Source organism: Maylandia zebra, linkage group LG16 (assembly GCF_041146795.1).
Source record: "Maylandia zebra isolate NMK-2024a linkage group LG16, Mzebra_GT3a, whole genome shotgun sequence".
Classification (NCBI taxonomy): Eukaryota; Metazoa; Chordata; class Actinopteri; order Cichliformes; family Cichlidae; genus Maylandia; species Maylandia zebra.
The window spans coordinates 3,469,789-3,480,055 of NC_135182.1; the positions used below are offsets into that span (position 1 = coordinate 3,469,789).

Below are 10,267 nucleotides of genomic sequence, written 5' to 3' on the forward strand. Positions count from 1 at the left end.
ATGATGGCCTCACAGGAAGCACTGTCCCTGGTGAAATTTGGATGGCCTCATCCAACAACACTGGCCCAGGTGAAATGTGGATGGTATTGGCCAGCACCACAGGCCTTGGTGTAATGTGAATGTCCTCAGCCATGACCACAGGCCCTGATGAAATGTAGTTGTCCTCAGCCATGACCACAGGCCCTGGTGAAATGTAAATGTCCTCAGCCAGTAGCACAGGTCCTGTTGTAATGTGGATGGCCTCATCTAACAACTCTGTCCCTGGTGAAATATGGATGGTATTGGTCAGCACCACACACCCTGGTGTAATGTGAATGGCCTTAGCCAACACCACTGGCCATGGTGAAATGTGCATGATATCGGTCAGCACAAGAGGCCCAGGTGTAATGTGGATGGCATCAACGAGCAGCAGAGGCCCTGGTGGGGTGAAGATGGCCACACAGCAATCACTGTCCCTCGTGTAATGTTGATGGTAGTAGCTGGCATCACAGGCCGTGATGTAATGTGGATCGCCTCAGCCAAAAGCACAGGCCGTTGTGTCGTGAAGATGGCCTCACAGGAGGCACTGTCCCTTGTGGAATAATGTGTAATGTGAATATCCTCAGCCAGTAGTAAACACCCTTGCGTTTTCTGGAACGCATCAGCCGGCAACACAATCCCTGGTGAAATGTGGATAGTATCATGGAGTAGCACAGGCCCTGGTGTAATGTGAATGTCCTCAGCCAGAAGCACAGGCCCTTGTGTATTGTGGATCGCATCAGGAAGCAACACAATCCCTGGTGAAATGTGGTTGGTATCATCGAGTAGCACAGGCCCTGGTGTAATGTGGATGGCCTAGGCCAGCACCACAGGCCCTGATTTGGTGATGATGGCATCAAAGGAAGCACTGGCGGTGGTGTAATGTGGATGGCCTCAGCCAACAACACTGGCCCTGGTGAAATGTGGATGGTATTGGCCAGCACAACAGGCCTTGGTGTAATGTGGATGGCATCATCCAGCACCACAGGCCCTGGTGTGGTGATGATGGCCTGACAGGAAGCACTGTCCCTGGTGTAATGCGGATGGTATTGGCCAGCACAACAGGCCATGTTGTAATGTGAATGTCCTCAACCAACACCATTGGCCCTGGTGTAATTGGGATGGCATCAATGAATAGCACAGGCCCTTGTGTAATGTGGATGGTTTCGGCCTGCACCACCGGCCCTGGTTTAATGTGGATGGCATCAACGAATAGCACAGGCCCTTGTGTAATGTGGATCACATCAGCCAGCAACACAGGCTTTGGTGAAATGAAGATGACCTCAGACAGCAGTGCAAGCCCTGCTGTCGTGAAGATGGCCTCAGAGGGAGCACTAGCTCTGGTGCAATGTGGAAGGCCTAAGCCAGCAATACAGGCCGTGGTGTGGTGATGATAGCCTCACAGGCAGCACATGCCGTGGTATAATGTGGATGGCCTCATCTACCAACACTGGCCCAGGTGAAATGTGGATGGTAATGGCCAGCACCACAGACCTTGGTGTAATGTGGATGGCCTTAGTCAACACCACTGGCCCTGATGTAATGTGGATGGTTTCAGCCAACAGCACAGTCCCTGGTGTGGTGAAGATGGCCTCACAGGAAGCACTGTCCCTGGTGTAATGTGGATGGCCTCAGCATACAACACTGGCCCCGGTGAAATGTCGGTGGTATCGACCAGCACCACAGGCCCTGGTGTAATGTAGATGGCATCAGCCAGTAGCACAGGCCCTTGAGTATTGTGAATGAGATCAGCCAGCAACACCACTGGCACTTGTGAAATGTGGATGGTTTCGGCCAGCAACACAGGCCCTTGGGTAATGTGGAAGGCTAGCAGCACTGGCCCTTGTGTAATGTGGATGGTATCAGCAAGCACCACAGGCCCTGGTGTGGTGATGATGGCCTCAATGGAAACACTGTCCCTGGTGTAATTTGGATGGCCTCATCCAACAACACTGGCCCTGGTGAAATGTGGATGGTCGTAGCCTGCAACACAGGCCCTGGTGTAATGTGAATGTCCTCAGCCAAAACCACTGGCCCTGGTGTAATGTGGATGGTATTGGCCAGCACCACAGGCCCTGGTGTAATGTGAATGGCCTCATCAAACAACACTGGCCCTGGTGAAATGTTGATGGTATTGGCCAACACCACAGGCCCTGGCGTAATGTGAATGTCCTCAGCCAACACCACTGGCCCTGGTGTAATGGGGATGGCATCAGCCAGTAGCACAGGCCCTTGTGTAATATGGATGTTCTCAGCAAACAACACTGGCCTTGGTGAAATGTCGATGGTATTGGCCAGCACAACAGGCCCTGGTTTAATGTGGATGGCATCAACGAGTAGCACAGGCCCTTGTGTAATGTGGATCACATCAGCCAGCAACACAGGCTCTGGTGAAATGTGGATGGTCTCATCCAGCACCATAGGCCCTGGTGAAATATGGATGGTATTGGTCAGCACCACACACCCAGTGTAATGTGAATGGCTATACCCAACACCACTTGATCTTGTGAAATGTTCATGATATCGTTCATCACCACAGGCCCAGGTGTAATGTGAATGTCCTCAGCCAACACCACTGGCCATGGTGTAATGTGGATGGCATCAGCCAGCAGCACAGGCCCTTGTGTATTGTGGATGGCATCAGCCAGTAGCACAGGCCCTGGTGTAATGTGGATGGCATCAACGAGCAGCAGAGGCCCTGGTCGGGTGAAGATGTCCTCACAGGAAGCACCGTCCCTGGTGTTATGTGGATGGTAGAAGCCAACAACATTTGCCCTGGTGAAATGTGGATGCATCAACAAGCAGCAGAGGCCCTGGTTGGGTGAAGATGGCCTCACAGGAAGCACCGTCCCTGGTGTTATGTGGATGGTAGAAGCCAACAACATTTGCCCTGGTGAAATGTGGATGGTATTGGCCAGCACCAAAGTCCCTGGAGTAATGTGGATGGCCTCAGCCAACAGTACAGGCCGTGTTGTGTTGAAGATGGCCTCATAGGAAGCACTGTCTGTGATGTAAAGTGTATGGCCTATGCCAACAACAGTGGTCCTGGTGAAATGTGGATGGGATCAGCCACCAACACAGGCCCTGATGAAATGTGGTTGGCCTCAACCATGACCACAGGCCCTGGTGAAATGTAAATGTCCTCAGCCAGTATCACAGGCCCTGTTGTAATGTGGATGGCCTCATCCAACAGTACAGGCCCTTGTGTGGTGAAGATGGCCTCACAGGAAGCACTGTCCCTGGTGTAAAGTGTATGGCCTCAGCCAACAACAGTGGCCCTGGTGAAATGTGGATGGTATTGGCCAACACCACAGGCCCTGGTGTGGTGATGAATGAATCAAAGGAAGCACTGGCAGTGGAGTAATATGGATGGCCTCAGCCAACAACACTGGCCCTGGAGAAATGTGGATGGTATAATCCAGCACCACAGGCCCTACTGTAGTGATGATGGCCTCACAGGAAGCACTGGTGTAATGTGGATGGCATCAGCCAGTATCACAGGCCCCTGTGTTTTGTGGATGTGATGAGGCAGAAACACAAGCCCTGGTGAAATGTGGATGGCCTCAGCCAACAACACTGAGCCTGGAGAAATGTGGATGGTATTGGCCAGCACCAATGGCCCTGTTGTAATGTGGATGGCCTCATCTATCAACACTGTCCCTGAAGAAATATGGATGGTATTGGTCAGCACCACAGGACCTGGTGTAATGTGGATGGCCTCATCCAACAGTACAGGCCCTGGTGTGGTGAAGATGTCCTCACAGGAAGCACTGTCCCTGGTGTAATGTCGATGTCCTCATCCAACAGTACAGGCCCTGGTGTGGTGAAGATGGCCTCACAGGAAGCACTGTCCCTGGTGTAAAGTGTATGGCCTCAGCCAACAACAGTGGCCCTGGTGAAATGTGGATGGTATTGGCCAGCACCACAGGCCCTTGTGTGGTGATGAATGAATCAAAGGAAGCACTGGCAGTGGAGTAATGTGGATGGCCTCAGCCAACAACACTGGCCCTGGAGAAATGTGGATGGTATAATCCAGCACCACAGGCCCTGCTGTAGTGTGATGGCCTCACAGGAAGCACTGGTAGTGGTGTAATGTGGATGGCATCAGCCAGTATCACAGGCCCCTGTGTTTTGTGGATGTCATCACGCAGAAACACAATCCCTGGTGAAATGTGGATGGCCTCATCCAGCACCACAGGCCCTGGTTTGGTGATGATTGCCACACACGAAGAACTGTACCTGGTGTAATGTGGATGGCCTCATCCAACAGTACAGGCCCTGGTGAAATGTGGATGACATCGGCAAGGACCAATAGCCCCGATGTAATGTGGATGGTTTTAGCCAACAGCACAGTCCCTGTTGTGGTGAAGATGGCCTCACAGGAAGCACTGTCCCTGGTGTAATGTGGATGGCCTCAGCAAACAACACTGGCCCTGGTGAAATGTGGATGGTATTAGCCAGCACCACAGGCCCTGGTGTAATGTGAATGTCCTTAGCCAACACCCCTGGCCCTGGTGTAATGTGGATGGTATTGGCGAGCACCACAGGCCCTGGTGTAATGTGAATGGCCTCATCCAACAACACTGGCCCTGGTGAAATGTGGATGGTATTGGCCAACAACTCTGGCCCTGATGTAATGGGGATGGTGTCAGCCAGTAGCACAGGCCCTGGTGTAATGTGGATGGCCTCAGCAAACAACAGTGGCCTTGGTGAAATGTCGATGGTATTGGCCAGCACCACAGGCCCTGGTTTAATGTGGATCACATCAGCCAGCAACACAGGCTCTGGTGAAATGTAGATGACCTCAGACAGCAGCTCAAGCCCTGCTGTCGTGAAGTTGGCCTCAGAGGGAGCACTAGCCTTGGTGCAATGTGGATGGCCTAAACCAGCAATACAGGCCCTGGTGTGGTGAAGATGGCCTCACAGGAAGCACTCTCCCTGGTGTAAAATGTATGGCCTCAGCCAACAACAGTGGCCCTGGTGATATGTGGATGGTATTGGCCAGCACCACAGGCCCTGGTGTAATGTGGATGGCCTTATCCAGCACCATAGGCCCTGGTGAAATATGGATGGTATTGGTCAGCACCAGAGGCCCTGGTGTAATGTGAATGTCTTCAGCCAGTAGCACAGGCCTTTGTGTATTGTGGATTGCATCAGACAGCAACACAAACCGTGGTGAAATGTGGATGGTATTGACCAGCACCACAGGCCCTGGTGTGGTTATGATGGCCTCACAGGAAGCACTGTCCCTGGTGTAATTTGGATGGCCTCATCCAACAACACTGGCCCTGGTGAAATATGGATGGTATTAGCCAGCACCACAGGCCCTGGTGTAATGTGAATATCCTTAGCCAACACCACTGGCCCTGGTGTAATGTGGATGGTATTGGCGAGCACCACAGGCCCTGGTGTAATGTGAATGGCCTCATCCAACTTCACTGGCCCTGGTGAAATGTGGATGGTATTGGCCAGCACCACAGGCCCTGGTTTAATGTGGATGGCATCAACTAGTAGCACAGGCCCTTGTGTAATGTGGATCACATCAGCCAGCAACACAGGCTCTGGTGAAATGTAGATGACCTCAGACAGTAGCTCAAGCCCTGCTGTCGTGAAGTTGGCCTCAGAGGGAGCACTAGCCTTGGTGTAATGTGGATGGCCTAAACCAGCAATAAAGGCCCTGGTGTGGTGACGATAGCCTCACAGGGAGCACATGCCGTGGCACAGGCATGTGCTCCATGTTCTTATGTTTCAGGTACATTGGCCAGACGTGGCCGTCAAAAAGGCCAGGTGGGTCTGGTACCAGGTAGTTTCTTGGGCCCTGGTGTAATGTGGATGGCCTCATCCAGCACCACAAGCCCTGGTGTGGTGATGATGGCCTCACAGGAAGCACTGGTAGTGGTGTAATGTGGATGGCATCAGCCAGTATCACAGGCCCCTGTGTTTTGTGGATGTCATCAGGTAGAAACACAAGCCCTGGTGAAATGTGGATGGTATTCAAGGTTCAAGGTTCTTTATTTGTCACATGCATAGTTATACAAGTATAACACACAGTGAGATGTAGCCTGACACGCTCCTCGACATGTGCAAAAATTGGGGGGGGGGGGGGGGGGGGGGGGGTAGAGGAAGAACACATATACACACATATACACAGTATATACACTGGGTGAATGTGCAGTAGTAGCAGCAAGCAGGTGAATTCTGTACATTAATATGAATAGACATCTGACTATTTTACAGGATAGACAATATAAACATATTTAAAATTAAAGGAATTGAAATGTACATTGTGCCTTGGTTTAGAGTGTCTGGAAGAGAGTCCTGTCTCAGTCAATTATAGATGATGTGAGAGGGCGGGTGTGTGTGTTTAGGGCACGGATGGCTTGGGGATAGAAGCTCCTCTTGAGTCTCTCTGTCCTTGCCCGGAAGATGCGGAACCTTCTACCAGATTGCAGAAGTTGGAACAGTTTGTTGCCTGGATGGGACGGGTCCTTCAGTCTCTGCGCTGCTCTAGTCCGGCATCTCCTGGTGTAGGTGTCCTGAAGCGGGGGGAGAGCAATCCTGCAGCAGCGTTCTGCTGTACGGATCACTCTCTGGAGAGCTTTTTGGTCCTTCACACAGCTGTTCCCAAACCACGATGTCATGTTCTGTGTGAGGATGCTCTCCACAGCGCCTGTATAGAAAATCCTGAGGATCTTTGGAGAGACCCTGAACTTCCTCAGTTGTCGTAGGTGATACAGGCGCTGCCTAGCCTTTTTGGTCTGGACCAAAAAGGCAGCCCATGTCAGGTCTGAGGATGTCAAGGCTCGGCTGTGTGGCAGGCAGGAGGAGGACCCAAAATGCAAAACTCACACACACGGGGATGAACTCAAAAAGCAGCTTTATTGCTGACCAAAGATAATAGGAGATACAAAACTAAACTGGGAAAAACTAACATAAAGCTCACCAGGAAACACGGGGGAATCACACACAGCATGAGGGACGACGTCACGCTGAACAGAGGGAGACGCAGACAGAAATACACAGAGGGTTAACGAGGAAAGTGGGAACACACGGGGAACACAGGTGACACTGATAATCATAACGAGACAGGGCGGGGTGAACTGAACATGACATGTACGGGCGTGAGAGTCACAAGGTAAACAGGAAGTGCACAGAGGTTCAGACAGGAGGAGAGAGAGCACGGGGAAAACACAGACATAACGGGCTGGGGAAACATGAAACAACCACAAAGGGAGACGAGGGCTCATAAATACATAGAGGGCACACAGGGGGAAGAGAGAGCACGGGGAGAACTTAGACATAATGGGCAGGGGAAGCATGGAATAAAACATAAGGAGAGACGAGGGCTCACAGATACACAGAGGGGCACACAGGGGGTAAAAGCCATGAAGGGAAAACACTTAGGGAACAACACAACAGGGCAACTCAGAAAACATGGCCTAAGCAAGGAACAAAATACAAACATACAAGGAAACTAAGAACACTGGGCCAACATGGCCCAGGACCATGACAGTACCCCCCCCTCAAGGGCTGGCTCCAGACAGCCCAAACACAGAAAAACAAAACCAAACAGAAAACAACCCAGGGCGGGCGGCGGGGGCCCAGGACGGAGGGATCGGAACAGAAAACAAAAGAAGAGCACAGCAAACACCGGAGCCCAAGAAAATAACCCAAACACAGAGCAGTTCAGGGGGCCGACCATGCGGAAGGCAACGGCGGAGACGTGGAAACAATTCAGCAGATGGCGGCTGGACAGGCTCCTCGGGCCCTCCAGCTGATGCGGCGTGAGGCTGAACGGGCCCCTCGGACCCTCCAGCGGAGACAGGAGGCTGAACGGGCCCCTCGGACCCTCCAGCGGAGACAGGTGGCTGAACGGGCCCCTCGGGCCCTCCAGCGGAGACAGGTGGCTGAACGGGCCCCTCGGACCCTCCAGCGGAGACGAGGAGGTGCTGGCCGGGCTCACTGGAACCCCCAGCGGACGAGGTAGATGGCGGCGTGGGAGCCGCGGAGTCCTGGATGAGCTCATCCGAGCTTCCAGCAGGAGCTGATGTAGAGCCAGAGAGGTTTGGGACCCCTGGCTGAATGTTAAGCCGAACAGAAGACCGTATTGCTATCGGGGACTGGGCCAATGGTTCAGGTGCGAGCTGAGCTACTGGAGATGCGGATGAGAGTGGGAGCTGAGCTACTGATGGTGGTGAAGTAGATAACTGCACGGGAGACTGAACTGAGGGCGTCTGCACTGGCACAGGGGACTGAACTGATGTCTGTTGTAACGGAGGTGGTGAGAGTGGAGTAGGCAGTGGAGTTGATGACTTCACAGGAGAATGAACCAGAGGTGAGTGCACAGGAGACTGAGCTAGAGGTGGTAGTGATAGTTGAGGGGAAAGTGGAGCTGGTGATTGAGTGGATGACTGTGCTAAGGGATGCTGCACTGGGGACACTGGAGACTGCACTGGGGACACTGGAGACTGCACTGGGGACACTGGAGACTGCAGTGATGGTTGTAGTGGAGGTGTAACGGGTGGAGGAGTGGCTGAAGTGGCTGTGGGTCGGGCGGCTAGTGGCTCAGCTACAGAGTATAGTAACGGCAGGGCTATGGGTTGAATGTCTGACTGAGTAGCAGCCTGAATGGCTGGGTGTAGTGATGGTTGGGGTGGAAGGGAAACAGGTGGTAGTGTGGATGACGGAACTAAGGGCGACTGAGTGGCAGACCGAACTGATGACTGAAGCGATGGTAGAGGTGAAAATGGAGCGTGTGGTGGAGTTAATGGCTGAGCTAGCGGGGACACAGGAGACTGAACTGAGGGGGACACTGGAAACTGAACTGAGGGGGACACGGGAAACCGAACTGAGGGTGGCTGCGAGGGAGCTAACTGAGCTGTGAAGGGCTGCGAGGGAGCTGACTGAGCTGGGAAGGGCTGCGAGGGAGCTGACTGAGCTGGGAAGGGCTGCGAGGGAGCTGACCGAGCTGGAAGTAGCTGCGAGGGAGCCGACTGAGCTTCTGGTAGCTGCACAGGCGATAAGCAGCTCGCATTGACTTCCGCCACACAAAACACAGCCCCTGAATGAACAGTCATAATGTCTGGAAAAGACACAGAGTTCTCACTCACCACAGCAGGTGAATTAGAAGGCCGAATGTCCGGCTGTGGGGTGGCGCGTCGGCGGCGTGAATGCCGTTTTCTTCGGGAAGCCGGAGGTGCGGTGATGGAGGAAACCGGCAACGACGGAGAGATCACGGCCGGCTCCTCATCCTCCGACCACATTGCTGCGAGAAAAGCAGCGGGTGAGTGACAGTCAGAGTGGAGGGTGGATGGAGAGGAGTCCAGTGGCAGCAGCGTGGAAACGTTTCCCGATTGTGGCGGTCGCTGTTGCGGTATGACGAGCTCGCGAACTTGTACTGTCTCCTTGGCTTTCTGCAGATTGGACAGTAGGCCCGAAAATCCGGAGAGCTCGTGAAGATGGGGATTCCCTTTGAGAATAGCCTCGATGGCGTTTATCCCAATGGACATGGCTTTAATGTCCGAGGCGTGGGAAACTCGCTCCCACAGGCTGAAGATGTGGGCCAAATCGCTTTCCCGGGAGGAGCCTGCTGGGTCCATGTCTGGTGACGTCGTACTGTCATGAATCGCTGTGCGGCAGGCGGGAGTTGGACCCAAAATGAAGGACTCACAGACTCGAGGGAATGAACTCAAAACACAGCTTTATTTGCCGGTAGAACAAACATACAAACTAAACTGGGAAGCCACAAACTAAGAACTCACAGCGAGACACGGGGGAATCACACACAGCATGAGGGACGACGTCACGCTGAACAGAGGGAGACGCAGACAGAAATACACAGAGGGTTAACGAGGAAAGTGGGAACACACGGGGAACACAGGTGACACTGATAATCATAACGAGACAGGGCGGGGTGAACTGAACATGACATGTACGGGCGTGAGAGTCACAAAGTAAACAGGAAGTGCACAGAGGTTCAGACAGGAGGAGAGAGAGCACGGGGAAAACACAGACATAACGGGCTGGGGAAACATGAAACAACCACAAAGGGAGACGAGGGCTCATAAATACATAGAGGGCACACAGGGGGAAGAGAGAGCACGGGGAGAACTTAGACATAATGGGCAGGGGAAGCATGGAATAAAACATAAGGAGAGACGAGGGCTCACAGATACACAGAGGGGCACACAGGGGGTAAAAGCCATGAAGGGAAAACACTTAGGGAACAACACAACAGGGCAACTCAGAA

General features: G+C 53.0%; 1 protein-coding gene across 1 annotated transcript; it reads right to left on the reverse strand.

Moving 5' to 3' along the window:
* Positions 1–485: 485 nt before the first annotated feature.
* On the reverse strand, positions 486–9,617 carry LOC143413105 (uncharacterized). Its single transcript, XM_076875415.1, has 2 exons — positions 7,867–9,617; positions 486–630 (listed from the first exon to the last, which is right to left on the reverse strand). Exons 1-2 carry the CDS (start codon positions 9,615–9,617, stop codon positions 486–488), a joined length of 1,896 nt encoding a protein of 631 aa, XP_076731530.1.
* Between the last annotated feature and the right edge of the window lie 650 nt (positions 9,618–10,267).

Coding starts and splice junctions, on each gene's coding strand:
- LOC143413105 (XM_076875415.1), bottom strand. CDS start 9,617: ATGGACCCAGCAGGCTCCTCCCGGGAAAGCGATTTGGCCCACATCTTC. Junction 631..7,866: donor CCACCTGTCTCCGCTGGAGG/GTCCGAGGGGCC, acceptor GATGCGTTCCAG/AAAACGCAAGGGTGTTTACT.